The sequence below is a fragment of the Rhinopithecus bieti genome, unplaced genomic scaffold (assembly GCF_001698545.2).
Source record: "Rhinopithecus bieti isolate Rb0 unplaced genomic scaffold, ASM169854v2 scaffold_7509, whole genome shotgun sequence".
Lineage (NCBI taxonomy): Eukaryota > Metazoa > Chordata > Mammalia > Primates > Cercopithecidae > Rhinopithecus > Rhinopithecus bieti.
In genome coordinates, this window is record NW_016805750.1 from 4,264,404 (window position 1) to 4,281,635 (window position 17,232).

The 17,232-nt window shown below is 44.6% G+C and overlaps 1 protein-coding gene across 3 annotated transcripts in view; it reads left to right on the forward strand.

The window, feature by feature from the left end:
* The first annotated feature begins 434 nt into the window (after window positions 1-434).
* Window positions 435-17,232, forward strand: part of DPY19L3 (dpy-19 like C-mannosyltransferase 3) — an 82,086-nt gene continuing 65,288 nt past the window's right edge. Inside the window, exons 1-3 of one of the 3 annotated variants that reach the window (XM_017873613.1) lie at window positions 435-1,425; window positions 3,724-3,863; window positions 6,750-6,883. In XM_017873613.1, the coding sequence (XP_017729102.1) occupies window positions 3,761-3,863; window positions 6,750-6,883 (237 nt within the window). In that variant the 5' untranslated portion in view covers window positions 435-1,425; window positions 3,724-3,760. Of the gene's footprint in view, window positions 1,426-1,557; window positions 1,788-3,723; window positions 3,864-6,749; window positions 6,884-17,232 lie in introns of those variants that run through there. The other 2 variants (XM_017873612.1, XM_017873615.1) reach the window with 2 other exon arrangements.

A 17,232-nucleotide genomic window follows, 5' to 3' on the forward strand; every position in this document is an offset into this window, starting at 1 on the left:
ATAAAACGTTTGATGGGCCCGGTGCAGTGGCTCAAGCCTGTAATCCCAACATTTTGAGAGGCTGAGGCAGGCCTGCCTGAACTCAGGAGTTTTAGACCAGACTGGGCAACACGAGACCCCATCTCTACAATAATTAAAATGAATCTCAGCTACTCAGGAGGCTGAGGAAGCAGGGTCACTTGGGTGCAGGGGACTAAGGTTGCAGTGAGCTATCATCACACCACTGCACTCCAGCCTGGACGACAAAGCAAGACCCCCGTCTCTACGAAAAATTTAAAAATTAGCCGGGCATAGTAGTGCGAGCCTGTGGTCCCAGCTACTTGGGAGGCTGAGACGGTAGGATTGCTTGAGCCCAGGAGGTCGAGGTTGCAGTGAGCCGTGATAGCACCACTGCACTCCAGCCTGGGCGACAGAGTGAGAGCCTCATCTCTAAAAAATAATTTCAAAAAAGGTTCCATTTAGTGTTTTTCGTGGTGTGACTAAGAAAGGTATCTAGAAATAAAGCACAGTCACTACCTGCTCTCAAAAGCGGCTGCCAATCTAGTTTGGAGACAGAAAAACACATCCGAGTAAGAACACAGAGGAGCCTATTTTCGGAAAAGGGGCGTCTTTGGAAACGAAAAACCCTCTCTGCGGGACGCTGACGGGCAGTTGTTAAAGGACTTCCAAGCACTCGTCAGTGGCAATCGGGCACTGGGGCTTTGCCAAGGCTTGGAAGCGGCGCGCCAGGCCAGGCAACGCGGGAAGCGGGGCAGGCCCGAGTGGCCCTACTGCTGGCGTCCCTACCGATCCCTGCGCATCCGCCACAGAGCAGGGGACGGCAGGAAGGAGGGGAAGTCCCGTAAATCAGGCCCTCAGGGGCTCCCAGGCCCGCACCCTTCTCAAGCCCCGGGGGCCATCGCTGAGTCGCTGCTCCGGGCCGTGCGGCTCGAGGCGACCCTTCCTCGGAGCCGCCGGGCCCTCCTCTCCCGAGCCGAATCTCTAGCTCTGGCCTGAGGTGACCGACGCCTGCGTGCGCAAACACAGAATTCGCACCCCGCTCCCCACGACAGCGGCTCCGCGGCGGCGCTCAGAGTCTCCGGAACAGAGCTGACTCAAGGCAGGCCAGGCAAGCGGAAGTGTGCCGCTTCCTTCCGGCCAGGGCCGCACGAGACGGGGCGGGGATCCGCGGAAGGAGGCGGGGACTCGTGTTGACGAACAGCTCCTGGGGCCTATGGGTGCGGCCGCAGCCGCCCGGCCTCTCCGGCGCGCCCCCTCCCCGGGGCTGTCGACGCCCCCCAGCCCCTCATTTCCACAAAGCTCCGCGGCGGCTCTGCCCTCCTTGTCCCCGCGGCGCGGCGGCCCGTGGCGCTGCCCCGTTCCCGCCTAGCCCAGTCGGCCTCCTTCCCCTCCCGGAGCCGCGCGTGAGGACCGCTGAGACCGCAGGTCTGTGGCGGCGCGCGGGGACGCGCGGGGAGGGTCCCCGAGAGGGCGGGCGCGCCGCCGGCGAACAACGGCTACAGCCTCGGACCCCTCGTGGCGCCGCCCCGCCGCGTGGCGCATTCGGGGGCGGCGGCCGCGGCGTCGGGGCGTCTGGAGGGGCGGAGCGCGGAAGTGTCAGCCAGGACGAGGGCCGGGCTGGACTCGGGAGGGACCAAGTTTGCGGAGCGGCTTCTGCGCGACGGCGGTGCGGCGAGGCAGGGCCTGGGCTGCGACCCCCAGGGCCGCTTGCCGGAACTTCCCGGCTGCCCCTGTCCTGGGAGACCTACTTGATGGGGACGCCAGGTGTGCAGGGGCGTGGCGCGTAGGTAAGCGGACCCGGTGCCTGCGTCACCCAGGGGATGCTCACTAGAGCCCTAGGCTTTTAATTTTTTTTTTTTTAGAGGCGGGGGTCTCGCTCTCTGGCCCAGGCTGGAGTGCAGTGGCGCGATCACGGCTCACTGCAACATCGAATTTCTGGGCTCAAGCGATTCTCCCACCTCAGCCTCTGGAATAGCTGGGACCACAAGCATGCACCACCGCACCCGCTTAATTTTATTTTATTTATTTTATTTTATTTTATTTTATTTTATTTATTGTATAGATAGGGTCTCGCTCTGTTGCCCAGGCTGGTCTCAAACTCTTGGTCAGAAGTGATCCTCCTGCCTCAACCTCCCAAAGCGCTGGAATTACATGAGCCGCCTCGCTCGGCCAGCACTAGTCGTCCTTATTAATAAAGAATCGAGTCTGGTCCCTTTTCAGTCGCTTACCATGGCATTCCTTTTGATCTGATGGAGGAACTTTTTGTTTCATAGTTCATGGGACTATTGCAGTGCCTGACACATAATTGGTACTTAAATATGTGTTGGTTTTCTGCCTTACCATATTAGAATATATGAATTGTTTTAAAAAGTCCTTTCCCACTTAGGGAGGACTCTAGGATGCGGTCACATGGGGGATAAGCCCATCTTTGGCTGTAGGACTTTGTTAAACACTCTCTCTGTTCCAGGTTCTCCATTTCCAGTGCTTGAAAGCGCAGTACTTAAATCTGGCTTCCTGCTTTTTTTTTTTTTTGGTATGAATGAATACATGAATTGTATAATGTTAGTTGGTTTGTTCTGTGGAGCAAGTTACCCTTAGGAATTAATAAACTGTGGAAACAATCATGTCAGGCTACTAGTCACATTTGAGAAATAATTAGTAAGAAGCTGTTCATTATTCAGAGGAGTGAAGCAAGATGTTCCGGAGGACTGGAACCCGCTTACTCACTGCCACCACTCCCCCGCCTCCCACTTACTGCTGCCAAACCAGGCTCCTGCTCCCCGTGGTTACTCCCACCGACGCTCCCTGGGATAGCAGCTGCCCTGATTGGCACACCCCCGCAGTCATCACCACTGAGGCATATTCCTGAAGCTGCCAGTGTGAATTGTTTTATAGAACACTGGTGTTAAAATTCAGGTACCTGAGACTAAACAATATTTTAGTTCTTCAAAATCCGGTTGTCAACACATTTACTATGGAGTATCTCCCACGTGGCCACTTCTGTGGGAGGTACTGAAGACCTACTACCGCCTATGGAAGTAGAAAATAATATACAACTGTGTAATTACGTGACGCATTGCATGGTAACTGCTATGGCTCAGGGAGGGAGAAGATCAGCTGGAACTGGAATGTCCCAAGATGTTCTGGAAGAACAGTGGCTTGTGTGTGTTGCTCACCTGTATTCCTGACTCCTGGCAGGGCCTGCTGTAGAGCACATGCTTCATGAATAAATATGATTGAGTCAAATAAATATTTATGTTTTGAGTGTAGCTTTGAAAGCCAGCAACGATTTAGATGGCAAGATCAAGGGCAGGCTGGGCACAATGGCTCATGCATGTAATCCTAGCACTTTGGGAGGCCAAGGCGGGGAGGATCGCATGAGGCCAGGAGTTCACGACCAGCCTGGGCAAGATAGGAAGACCCCATCTTTACAAAAAATAATTAGCCAGGTGTGGTAGCACATTCCTGTAGCCCAGATACTCAGGAGGCTGAGGTGGGAGGATCACCTGAGCCTGGGGAAGTAGAGACTACAGTGAGCCATGATGATACCACTGCACTCCAGCCTGGGTGACAGTGAGACCCTCTCTTAGGGTGAAGAAAAAAAGATGGGAGGGCATGCGAATTGAGGGAAAATGGCATTAGTAAAGTCATTTCAGCATGGATGAGCAGGGGGCGTGTTGGGGAGAAGGTACTGACGTTGATGGCCTGTGTATTTCTGTGTAGGAGTGATTGGGAGAACAATGCATGAAAGTCTGACATCATGATATCCATTCGGCAAAGAAGAGAAATAAGAGCCACAGAAGTTTCTGAAGACTTTCCAGCCCAAGAAGAAGATGTGAAGTTGGAAAATAAATTGCCATCTGGTAGGTGATTTAAACTAAAGCAGCGGTTTGGGTTGCTTTTATTTCTGCATGTTAAAATGTCACTCTCCAATAGGATAAAAATTTGTTGGGACCTGACAATTAAAACTTGTTCTAGTACCCTGATGTTCTAATTGCAATTTGATTAGATTGATTTTACAGTTACGATTTGACAAAAGATGAAAGAACTTTGATTAGAAGCATTCGTCAGCTGTCTGTTCATTAACTTATGGTTCTTCCAGTCTCATCCTTTGACTCTCTGGAGTAATGGTCCCCCATCCACACCCCAGAGTTTAGTCTCTCTAATTTTTGTAGTCGTGTATACTGTTCACACCAGGCAGCCTTACCTTGGGTGAGTTTCTCATTTCATTAAAATAGTGAATGGTGGATCAACATTTTTTAAATTCCTTATAATTTAGTCAAATACCTGAAGTTTTCTTTTGCTTTTTTTTTTTTTTTTTCTTTTATTGGTAGGAAAAGTAATCAGAACTTGGTCAGTTGTTTGTATAATGGTAAAGCTTGCTAAGTGATGCATCAAATAGCATTAATTTCTGTCTTCCTGAGTAGGTTTTATAACTAAAGCATGATCAGGATTTTAAAAGTTAACATGAAAATCTTCATACCCATTAACCATTTTGGATATCTGACAGAATTTGCATTATTTACAGCCATGTTAATTCTTACCAGCCAGGCTAGTAAAGCAATTCAGGGAAACAGTTTAACAAAAGTGATCTGTAATAGGAGGTCATGCCACCTGGCTCAGCCATGAGCAAGTAATCAATGCATTTTGGATAATAGTACTTTCTGAACACCTTAAACACTGCAAAGAAAGAAAAATACACTCCTATCCTGAAACTAACACCGATGACGCTGTCTTGCTGTCTAAATGTCATATTCTGCATATGTATACCCATAAGCATTCATATACAGTTTTGCAAAGTTGGGATCCACGTGCTGTTTTGTAGCTTGCTATTTTTCTCTTATTATGTTATGAACATGTCATAAGCCAGTTAACGTATTTTTGAAATATCCATGTAAAGTATTTTATAGCTGCCACTGTAGAAGTGAAAGGTTTCCTTACCATTTGCTAATACAGACAGAACCGTGATCAGTTTCCTTGTGGCCATATGTTTGTTTAAAACTTTATTTCCTTGGGGCATGTCTTAGTCCATTTCTGTTGCCATAAAGGAATACTTGAGGCTGGGTGATTTATAAAGAAAAGAGATTTATTTGCCTCAGCGTTCTGCAGACTGTACGGGAAGCATGGCACCAGCATTGGCCTCTAGTGAGACCTCAGGAAGCTTCCAGTCATAGTGGAAGGCCTAGGGGAGCCAGTGTGTAGAGATCACATGACCAGGGCAGAAGTAATTTCCAGGGAATACAGGGTGTCAGGCTTTTTTTTAACCAACCAGCTCCCCTAGGACTAACAGAATGAGAACTCGAGAACTCAGTACTGCTGGAATCTCACCAAGCCGTTTTACAGGGATCTGGTTCCATCACCACACCACCTCCCATTAGGCCCCACCTCCAACACTGGGAATCATATTTCATCATGAGATTTGGAGGGCCAAATAGTCAAACCATAGCAGGGTACATGCCTAGATTTGGAATTACAGGCCAAATGGGATGCTCATTTTGGTGGCTTTTACTCACTGCTGCCATGTTGCATTCCAGAGAGGCACCAATTTATTCTTCTAGCAGTAGTGTTTGAAGATGTCTTTTTTTTATACCGTTACCAAAACAGGGTATTCGCATTTTGAAAGCTGTCAAATTGGCCAAGATTTTTAGAAGTATAACTCACACTTTTGATTTGCATTTCTTTAACATTAATGAATTTGAACATCTTCAGTCTGTTATTATTGGCCACTTTTTTCTATTGTACATTGCCTGTTCATGTCCTTTATCTTTTTCCTACTGCAGTATTCATCTTGACAGGACAATAAATTGTCCTGAAATAAAATAAATTGTCCTGAAAGTATTCATCTTATATTAAGGGTATTTAAGCTTTCTTATATGTGCTATCCATATTTTTCCTAGTTTATATGTCCTTTAACTTGAGTAATGTTGGATTATTTATTCTCTGGGTTTTTTCCCGCCAGAGCATTCCTGCAAAACCTGTGGGTTTTAAGAAAAGGTTTTAGGTAATCGGCCAGGCGCAGTGGCTCATGCCTATAATCCCAGCACTTTGGGAGCCCGAGGCGGGTGGATCACTTGAGGTCAGGAGTTCAAGACCAGCCTGGCCAACATGGTGAAACCCTGTATCTACTAAAAATACAAAAATTAGCCAGGCATAGTGGTGTGTGCCTGTAGTCCCAGCTACTCAGGAGACTGAGGTGGGAGAATTGCTTGAACCTAGGAGGCAGAGGTTGTAGTGAACCGAGAATGCTCCACTGCATTCCATCTTGGGCAACAGAGCAAGATCCTGTCTCAAAAAAAAAAAAAAAAATTTTTTTAAGGTAATTAAGTTTTTCAAATAGCTTTTAAAGAATAAACCACCAGTTGTACCTAGATCGTCTAAAAGATCGATTGCATCCTAGGCATGTAACACATTTAGTCATCCGTTTAACAGACTTCATAGTTAAATTATGGTTGTTAAAGTGTGCCAGACAGAGGTCCTCAGTATTAAAGATGAATAAGATAATATATTTGTCTTCAAGAAGCTCACATTGTAGTTGGCAGAATGGACACATGAACAGTTGGATATGGGGTAAAAGTTGTAATAGAATAAAAACAGGTCTGTGAAATCAGAAAGGACTCTCTGTTGGAGACAGGAAAAGCTTTCCCAGTGACAGGCAGCTAGACTTAGCTTACTTGGTAATCTGAAGTAGAACTATTACATTCTAATTTTTTTGCTAACTTAGTTATTTATCTGTTCCATTTTTCCAAAAGGTTGTACCAGTAGAAGATTATGGAAGATTTTGTCATTGACAATTGGTGGAACCATTGCCCTTTGCATTGGACTTCTTACGTCTGTTTACCTTGCCACGTTACATGAAAATGATTTATGGTTTTCTAATATTAAGGTATGGAGTTTCTTTGACCATTGTATGATTCACTCAATAGGGTCTCCAGTAGTAAGCCATGTGGATGAATGACCAAGGCAACACAGTTTTGCCATAAAGAATCCAATCTCTAGAAAGGTTGAACTATACAGTGAAAAGACTTTTGTGTTTATTATTTTAAAATAACATATCAGAATCTTTTTAAAAATATTTATTTATTTATTTATTTTTGAGATGGAGTCTCACTCTGTCACCCAGGCTGGAGTGCAATGACACAATCTTGGCTCACTGCAACCTCCACCTCCCAGGTTCAGGTGATTCTTCTGGCTTAGCCTCCCGAGTAGCTGGGACTATAGGTGCGCATCACCACACCCAGCTAATTTTTGTGTTTTTACTAGAGACGGGATTTCACCATGTTGGCCAGGCTGGTCTCGAACTCCTGACCTTGTGATCCACCTGCCTCTGCTTCCCAACGTGCTGGGATTACAGGCATGAGCCACTACGCCCAGCCAGATTCTTTATTTTTAATTTTTTGAGATAGGTTATTGCTTTGTCACCCAGGCTAGAATGCAGTGGTGCAAACATGGCTCACTGCAGCCTCAGCCTCCTGGGCTCAAGCGGGTATCCTGCCATTGCTTCCTGTGTCGCTGGGACCACAGGCATGCATCACCTCGCCAAGCTAATTTTTTGATTTTTTTGTAGAGACAGGGTCTCACTTTGTTGCCCATGCTGGTCTCAAACTCCTGGGCTCAAGTGATCCTACTGCCTCGGTATTCCAAAATATGAGAATGAGCCACAGCACCCAGCCCAGGATTTTTCTAATCAAATGAGTTTTTTCTTTTTCATTAAATTATTCCATTTATTTAGCAGTTATTCTAAATTAGTATTTTCAAGTTATAGATTGTGAAATTAGTGCAGTACGTCATGAGTAACATTTTCTTAATGAAATCAAAAGAAGAGAATAATATCACATCTAGTAGAGTTGAGGATTGTTTTGTGAAACTTTTAATTGTATATATATATGTATGCACAAACTGGGTCACAGTATACAAGGTACTTCTCTTTTTTTTCTTGTTGGCTACACAGGAAAAAAACCAACCAACAAACAAAAAACTGAAAAAGAAATAAAAAAGCCACTGCTTTAAATCATGGGGTCTGAATGTGGCGCCACAGAGGGTCCTCAGCATGTTCATGCCTATCTAATACTCTGTGCAAGTGGTTTTGCAGGGCATAGGGCGATGGGGAACCCATGGTATTTCCAGGGAAAGGAGCAGTAATTTTAATCAGATTTGCAAGAGGGTCAGCCGAGCATCACGCCTGTAATATCAGCACTTTGGGAGGTCAAGGTGGGTAGATCACTTGAAGTCAGGAGTTCAAGACCAGCTTGGCCAACATGGTGAAACCCCAACTCTACTAAAAACACAAAAATTAGCCGGGCATGATGACATGCACCTGTAATCTTAGCTACTCGGGAGGCTGAGGCACAAGAATCACTTGAACTCGGGAGGAAGAGGTTGTGGTGAGCTGAGATCATACCACTGCACTCCAGCCTGGGCAACAGAGTGAGACTCTGTCTCAAAAAAAAAAAAGTTGGGAGGGTGGTCTGTGACTCTTTAAACACATTTCCTTGTTTTCTTTCTCTCTTTTTCAACATTTCTAGAACTCCTCTTGGCATTGTTTTCAGAACTCGTATATAACTTACATGTGGAAATTTACATCCAAATATACCTTATTTTTAAATCTGTCACGCTCTTTTAACGTAAACTGTGGTGTCTAATGACTAGTTGCTTGTAAAGGTAAACAAACACCGTCAAAGCCAAAGATGTATATCTGTAAGAAAGTTCAAAAGAAGTGACTGATGTAGGATCTAAAGACATTTTCCAAAGAAAGTTTTCCAAAACATTTTGAGCTTTGGTTCTCTTACTGGAATGAGCTTCCAAAGGAGATTGCTTTGATGAGAAATCTAGTTTGTAAGAATAACTTCTAGTGTGTTTATTTTTAAACCTGCTGTGTTGCTTTATGGGAACAGTATATATATATATATCTTTATGCAAATTATCATAGTACCAAAGAAGAATAATTCTTATCCTTCAGTGACAGTAGGTAGTTCTTCTTGTCAGAAGAATTTTACCCGTTTATCTATCTTTTTTTTGGGAGGAGCTGGGGTGGACAGGGTCTTTCTTTGTCACCCAGGCTGGAGTGCAGTGGCGCAATCACAGCTCGCTGCAGCCCCAACCTCCTAGGCTGAAGCATTACTCTCACCTTAGCCTCCGAAGTAACTGGTGCACGTCACTATTGCCAGCTAATTATTTAATTTTTTGTAGAGATGGACCTACTGTGTTGCCCAGACTGTTCTCAAACTCCTGGACTCAAGCAATCCTCCTGCACTGGCCTCCCAAAGTGTTGGGATTACAGGTATGAGCCGCTATGCCCTGCCTATCTTTTTAAAATGGAATGCTGGCAGGGCGTGGTGGATCACTTGAGGTCAGGAGTTTGAGACCAGCCTGGCCAACATGGTGAAACCCCGTCTCTACTAAAAATACAAAAGAAACTAGCCAGGTATGGTGGTGCGTGCCTGTATTTCCAGCTACTCAGGAGGCTGAGGCAGGAGAATTGCTTGAACCCAGGAGGCAGAGGTTGCAGTAAACTGAGATCGTGCCACTGCACTCCAGCCTGGGTGACAGAGCGAGACTTCGTCTCAAAAAAAAAGTGCTTATAAAGTGATTACCTCGAATTAAACCATGTAGTGCTTATATATTAACATAAGTATTTTGAAAAAGACTGAAATATCCCTGTGTGAGCAGATAGCCCAAATTAAATGCTAACAACAGTGTAGCAAGGAGACATGTTGAAAGAGATCATATAACTTAATTATAAACTATGAAGTATAGCTCTTTAATGTAAAACTTGTAACTAGCCTTGCTGGTTTCCTTAAATAAATATATCCCATCATCAAGAAACTTGAACACCCTTCGTTTTTCTCTCTTTACTTTCACTGAGTTAAGAAAGTTCTAGTTTCACCTAGTATTTACTGAGCTCCTGTTCCGTGGGTAACATTGAGTTAAACACTGAATTTGCCAGCAGATTTTCCAGTATAGTAAATGAATTGAGTAAGTATATATTAAGCACCTACAGTATGCCAGCAGGCACTGTGCTTAGTGGTAGCAGTATCACTGAATAAGACAAGGCCGTGCCCCCAAGGAACTTACACTCTTGAGAGGGAAACAGGTGAGTATCCAGCCAATTACAGGACGTCCAAACTCAGTGCTAGGATGGGGTGAGATAGAGAGCACTGTGGAAGCACATAGGAGGGGGAGCCTAACCTCATTTTGGAAGATCAGGGAGGCTTTTCTAGAGGAAATGATGGTTAAATAAACCTGAAGGATGAGTAAGAGTTAACCAGGCAAGCTGGGGAGGAAAGATGAGTGTCCTAGAAGAGGGACAAGTGCAGGAAAGTGAAGAGGCAAGAGAGCCTGGTATGTGAAGCATTGGCAGTGGTTTAGGCACTACTCTCCACCTGGCTAGAGAGTAGAAGGGGAGAAGGGATGTACTGGGAATGGTAAACAGAGGCCAGATAATAAAGGGTCTGTCTTCTCTGTCTCAAAGATAGAACTCTCTCTGAATGTATTATAGTAGTGAGCCATATTTTTAGTGAGGCAGCGATGTCATTGTACTGGTGTTTCAGAAAGTTGCCTCAGGCTATGATGTGGAAAATGGACTTGGGGAGAGCAAAACTAAAGTCAGGAAACTGCTAAAATAATCCAATTCAGTGGATTCAGTAATATTTATCACATTCAGATATTCAGTAAGTGAATATCTTCTGTGTGCCAGACTTTTCTAGGCCTTGGGAATAAAACATTGAATATGACATAGAACTTAATTAGGATGAAAAGGGGAAAAATCAGAAGGAAAATGAAAATGCATCCTGTGGTGAAAGTCATACAGGATGATGAGATAGTCACTAGAAGGCTACTTGGATAGGGAAGTAAAGCAGACCACTTTGAGGACAAGTAAATCAAAACCTACATGATATTATAGAAGGAACCAGCCAAGCTAAGCTCTGCGAGAACGTTCTAGGCAGAGGAAACAGCAAGCCAAAAGTCTGTAAGGTAGGAATGAACTTGGCAAATCCAGGATCAGAGAGAAGGTGCATGTAGCCAGAATTGTATGAGCGATGAGGAGAAGGTACAAGAGAGGAGAAGAACAGATCACGTAGGGCGTTGAGGCTGCAGAAGAGTTGCAGAGACATGAACAGAAGTCAGAGCTTTTTAGGAAGTGGACTTGGAGGGATGTCTTGATTCACTGTGTAGAAGTTCGTTGAGAGGAAACAGTTGAGAGGCTGTCGGTCCAAGCTGCCTGGTCTGCTTAGCAGCGGGGTGGATGGATGGACATGCCATTTACTGTGACAGTGAGCACCAGGAGGAGCAGAGCTGGAGGGTCTGAGTTCTGACACCAGCTACCCACCATTAGGCCAAACTTCACAGGATGAGGGCACAGCTCTCTATAAAAATGCCTTCGTTTCACACACCAGTGCAAGTTTGGGGCCTCCCCCAGGCAACCCTCACTTCTGACCAGCTGGCTACAAATTCTGAGGTTCCCACCACCCGCTCAGCTTCAACAGTTCACTAAAACAACTCAGAATTCAGGAAAGTGCTGTATTATGGCTACAGATTTGTTATAGCAAAAGATTACAAATCAGAACCAGCCAAAGGGAGTGACACATGCAGCCAAGTCTTCGAGGGTCCCTTTGGAAGCTTTCATGATCTTTTCCCCGTGGAGTCAGGCCCATTACCCTCCTGGCACATCAGTGTGTTACACTATGTGGAGCCAACCAAAGAAGCTCCCCTGAGTTCCGGTGTCTAGTTTTTATTGAGGTTTCGTTATGTGGGCACTATTGATTGAATTATTGCCCACAAGGCTGGACTCAAATCTCCAGCCCTTTTCTGCTCCTTTGAGGTTGGGCTGCTAGCACATGGCTCAAAGCCCTGACTCTCAAGCCACATGGTTGAGTTTTCTGGCATGGCCAACCCCAATCCTGAGTCATCTCCTTAACACAAATTAGGAGCTCACCCTGTCACCTGCTAGCACAGGCTCTCAGATGAGGTCTGAAGAACCTACCATGAATAACAAAGACACTCTCATCACTTAAAGTTCTAAGGATTTAGAGCGTATCTTCCAGGAACTGGGGACAAACAGCAGCCAGATTCTTTATTCCTAGAGCGTAGAGTTTTAATATGGTTTGGCTGTGTCCCCACTCAAATCTCATCTTTAATTGTAGTTCACATAATTCCCACATGTCGTGGGAGGGACCCAGTGGGAGGTAATTGAATCATGGGGGCGGGCCTTTCCTGTGCTGCTCTCGTGATAGTGAATAAGTCTCACGAGATCTGTTGGTTTTATTTATTTATTTTAATTTTTTTTTTTAAGACAGAGTCTCACTCTGTCGTCCAGACTGGAGTGCAGTGGCACAATCTTGGATCACTGCAACCTCCACCTCCTGGGTTTAAGCAATCAATTCTCCTGCCTCAGCCTCCTGAGTAGCTGAGATTATAGGTGCGTGCTACCACGCCTAACTAATTTTTGTATTTTCAGTAGAGATGGGTTTCACCATGTTGGTCAGGCTGATCTTGAACTCCTGACCTCGTGATCTGCCCCCTTTGGCCTCCCAAAGGGCTGGAATTACAGGTGTGAGCCACCACGCCTGGCCAGATCTGCCTGCCACCATGTAAGACTTGACTTTGCTCCTCATTCACCTTCTTCCATGATTGTGAGACCTCTCCAGCCACATGGAACTGTGACTCCAGTAAACCTCTTTCCTTTGTAAATTACCCAGTCTCGGTTATGTCTTTATTAGCAGAGTGAGGAATGGACTAATACAAGGTTACCTCCCCGTAACCAGGAACAGAGGCCAGCCAATTTTTTTCTTGCACAGGAGGCAGGGCAGGGAACAACGAGCTGAGGTTTGACTATGTTGTGAGGCACTTTTAAAGCAGTCCACACAGAAATATGGAGTAAAGGGAGCTAGACTTACGGGGCTGAAGGCAGGAGTTCCGTCTGTGTTGGAAATGGGCATTTTCATATTACCATCTTGTAGATGTGTGGGTGAGATTGTTTCAGGAGTGTGTAAAATGAGAAAGGAAAGAGAACCTGGGCCAGTTTCTGTCTGTGCCTCAGATACCATCTGGGAAGCTATAAAACAGGCACTTTTCCCCACCCACCCACCTTGTCCTCTGAAACTTACAATTGAGCTCAGAGTCTTATTCAATTTTTTTCCTCTTTGTTGAAGCAGTAGTCCATAGCACACATTTTGGTTTGTTTCCTATATCACAAGAAGAATCCTCCAATGTTAGAACCATTTCTCAAACTGTTAATACCTCTGCGTAGGCATTTGGTTTAGTGTTTTGTTTAGATTCTCTAGATCAGCATTGTCCAATAGGACTATAATGAAGGAAATGTTCAGTCTATCCACTGTCTAGTACAGTGGGCACATGTGGCTACTGAACACTTGAAATGGGGTAGTACAACTCAGGAACTCAATTTTTTTTAATTAATCTGATTTAATTTTTAAATATGTACATATTTTCTTTCAGTAAACAATTAGAAATTATAAATATCACTGAACAAAGACCTTATTGGCCAAAGAAAAGCTCATTTTTAGAGTGTATATTCCTTTATAAATCTCCTCTAATTTATACCATTTCGATATTGGGGAATTACTTGAGAAGAGTAAATCTGTTTTCCTTTCGTGTTCTTACCTCATCAAAATTAGGTAGTGTTTAATGAAAATACTTTGATGTTATTTTTGAATATTTTGAAGTAGTTGTAATTATTCAGAGAGTAAAAGTGTTGCTTATATAATAGACAAGTCATACATTGAATTTATGCATTCAAAATGATTTTTAAATGTTTGTTGTATTGTTTGTATGTGAAAAGTGGGAACCCTGAAATAGCAACTGGAAAGTTAAAGGAAAAGATACTAGTTTTACATGGTCTTTGAAAATATATATCTAGTATCCTTTCTCAGCATATTTTGAAATTTTAAGTTATTTTTCTGTTGTCTTAATGCTGGGAAATTGAAAGTATTCAAGATTTTTTAAAATACCATTTATTGAATGTCTGTTACATGCTTGGAACTATTTGGGGGCATTTTAATACATGCTGTATTTATTTGTACCTATTTTTTGAGACAGGTTCTCACTCTATCACTCAGGTTGGAGTGCAGTGGCACAATCAAGGTCACTGTAACCTTGAATTCCTGGGCTCAAGCAATCCACCCACCTCAGCCTCCCAAGTGGCACGGGCTAATTTTTTCATTTTTTGTAGAGACAGAGTCTCACTTTGTTGCCCAGGCTGTTCTTGAACTCTTGGCCTCAAGCAAGCCTCCCACCTGGGCCTCCCAAAGTGCTGGGATTACAGGCGTGAGCCACAATGCCCGACCTACATATTTGCTAATCTACCTGCCTTTAGAGCCCAAACACTAACTCTAAATTGTCCTTTCAATGCAACCTGCTTTCTTACTGCCCTTTATTGTAAACAAAAAGTAAACCCCCCCCCACCTTTTTTTTTTTTTTTTTTTTTTGAGACGGAGTCTTGCTCTGTCACCCAGGCTGGAGTGCAGTGGTGCGATTTTGGCTCACTGCAAGCTCCGCCTCCTGGGTTCAAGCGGTTCTCCTGCCTCAGCCTCCCAAGTAGCTGGGATTATAGGTAGGCGCCACCATGACTGGCTAATTTTTGTATTTTTAGTGAAGACGGGGTTTCATCATGTTGGCCAGGATGGTCTCGATCTCTTGACCTTGTGATCCACCCACCTCAGTCTCCCAAAGTGCTGGAATTACAGGCATGAGCCACCACGCCCAGCTAGTGAAAACCTGTTTTCTTACTTGGTGTTCTGCCCTTATGGTGCCTGGCACATCATCAGTGCTAAGTAGCTTCCAGTATTCTGCAGTAGAGTCAGCTGCTGGGGCTGAGGGGTACGGGGTAGGCGGAGGAAAAGGGGAGGCACTAGCTGCTGTGAAGGATCTGGGTGGGAACTAGAACCAGAGGATATGACTTTCGGAGCTTGCCTTCAGGGATACAATATGGTTAGTCCTGGCAGTTACAGGAGCCAGTGGATGCATTTTAAGTGATTTTTATTTAGTAGTTTTGTTTTTTGTTGTTGTTGTTGTTGAGATGGAGTCTCACTCTGTCACCCAGGCTGGAGTACAGTAGTGTAGTCTTGACTCACTGCAACCTTCGCCTCCCGAGTTCAAGTGATTCTCCTGCCTCAGCCTCCTGAGTAGAGTAGCTGGGATTACAGGTGCGTACCACCACGCCCAGCTAATTTTTGTGTTTTTTAGTAGAGATGAAGTTTTGCCATGTTGGTCAGGCTGGTCTCGAACTCCTGACCTCAGGTGTTCCGCCCATCTCGGCCTCCCAAAGTGCTGGGATTATAAGCGTGAGCCACCGCGCTTTGCCATGGTCCTACTCAAGGCGCTGTTGGTTTTACCCCTTAGGGTAAATTTGATAGATCTGTATAGCCTTCCTTTTTATTTTTTGAGTGTGTATTTTTTTTTAATTATTGAAACTCTGTTGTAACAATAATGAAAATTTTAAATGAAAAAGTTACTTAATATTCATTACCCTTAAAAAAAAGCAGTTTTCATTTTTCCCTTCTATTCTTCCTCCTAAGTGCCTAAATATTTTACTTATTTATGACCCGAGTATAGCTAGTTTTTATAATCTACCTTATCTGCTGTTACATCATATGCTTTTTCCATATATACATTTTCACAAAACTTTTATAATTACGTAAGTAGTTATGGTTTTATAATTTAATATTTTTGAAGTTTTTATACTCTTGATTATTCCACTATTTCCATGCTCCCAACTTTGGATAGTTAGATTGTTTATAATACTACAGTTAAATTCCTAACATGGCTCACTTATTCTCACTTTAAAGTGGCAATGTAGTGGTTATTAGTTCCTTCTTTCTTGGAATTCCCTCAGAGCAATTAAGGAATGTGAAAAATAGATAATCAAGTTCCAACTTTGATCAAGGGGGCTGCCAAATCCAGTGGCACTCAGAAAGATGCTGAGAGAAGAGTCTGCGGCCAGGCATAGTAGCTCATGCCTGTAATCCCAGCACTTTGGGAGGCCGAGACGGGCACATCAGTTGAGCCCAGGAGTTCAAGACCAGCCTGGCCAACATGGCAAAACCCCGTCTCTGCTAAAAATACAAAAATTAGCCAGGCGTGGTGGTGCACTCCTATAATCCCAGCTGAAGCAGGAGAATCGCTTGAACCCAGGCGGGAAAGGTTGCAGTGAACCAAGATTGCGCCACTGCACTGCAGCCTGGGTGTCAAAGCGAGACTTCATCTCAAAAAAAAAAAAAAAAAAAGAAAGAGGAGTCTGCAAGCTGCAGGGATCAGATAAAGTGAGTAAAGCGTCGTCCTCCAAAGTTAGTGGTATCTCCTAAGGGGTAAAACCAACAGCGCCTTGAGTAGGACCATGGGATGAGTGTGCAGGCTATAGTGGCAGCAGCTCTCTTGGATTCACTCTGCTGTGAAGAACAGCACGCTACGCAGGCCGAAAGGAGTGATCACAGAGACAAGCCATATTTGTAAGAGATGGGATTTAAGAGGACAGTAATGAAGGGAGGCAACCTGCATTTTGAAGATCCCCAAAGCTATCAAGTTCTGTTGACTAAAATGAGGAAAATACTGAATAACTCACCCTTGTAAACCACCCTATATAATGAAAAATCTTGCTGACCTGAGCTTTGTGCCCAGCCTCGCCCCCACATGAACTTCCTGCAAGTAGCTTGTGTAGTAAGAACTTGCCACATTCAGACATAACTAATAAGGAAGGAACTGGGACAAGATTGTCTGGTGATACTGCAACAGAAAAGGGAAGAGAACAACAAGTAGACATCATTGATGAAGAACAGTCCCCAGAAGAATTTTACAGTGGAGATGTGGAGGTTGTAGCCACACATGTCATGTTAAAAGATAATCATTTGCCACTGTGGAAGATGCATACAAAGGAGAAGCGTAAGAAGCTGTGTACCTTCTTCAAGGGGGAACAGGAAGAGAACAAAAGGAAGTGAAACATGAACTGGCAGACTTTAGACAAGAAATAGAATTGGCCAGGCGCGGTGGCTCAAGCCTGTAATCCCAGCACTTTGGGAGGCCGAGACGGGCGGATCACAAGGTCAGGAGATCGAGACCATCCTAGCTAACACAGTGAAACCCCTTCTCTTGGCCGGGCATGGTGGCTCAAGCCTGTAATCCCAGCACTTTGGGAGGCCGAGACTGGCGGATCACAAGGTCAGGAGATCGAGACCATCCTGGCTAACACAGTGAAACCCCGTCTCTACTAAAAATACAAAAAAA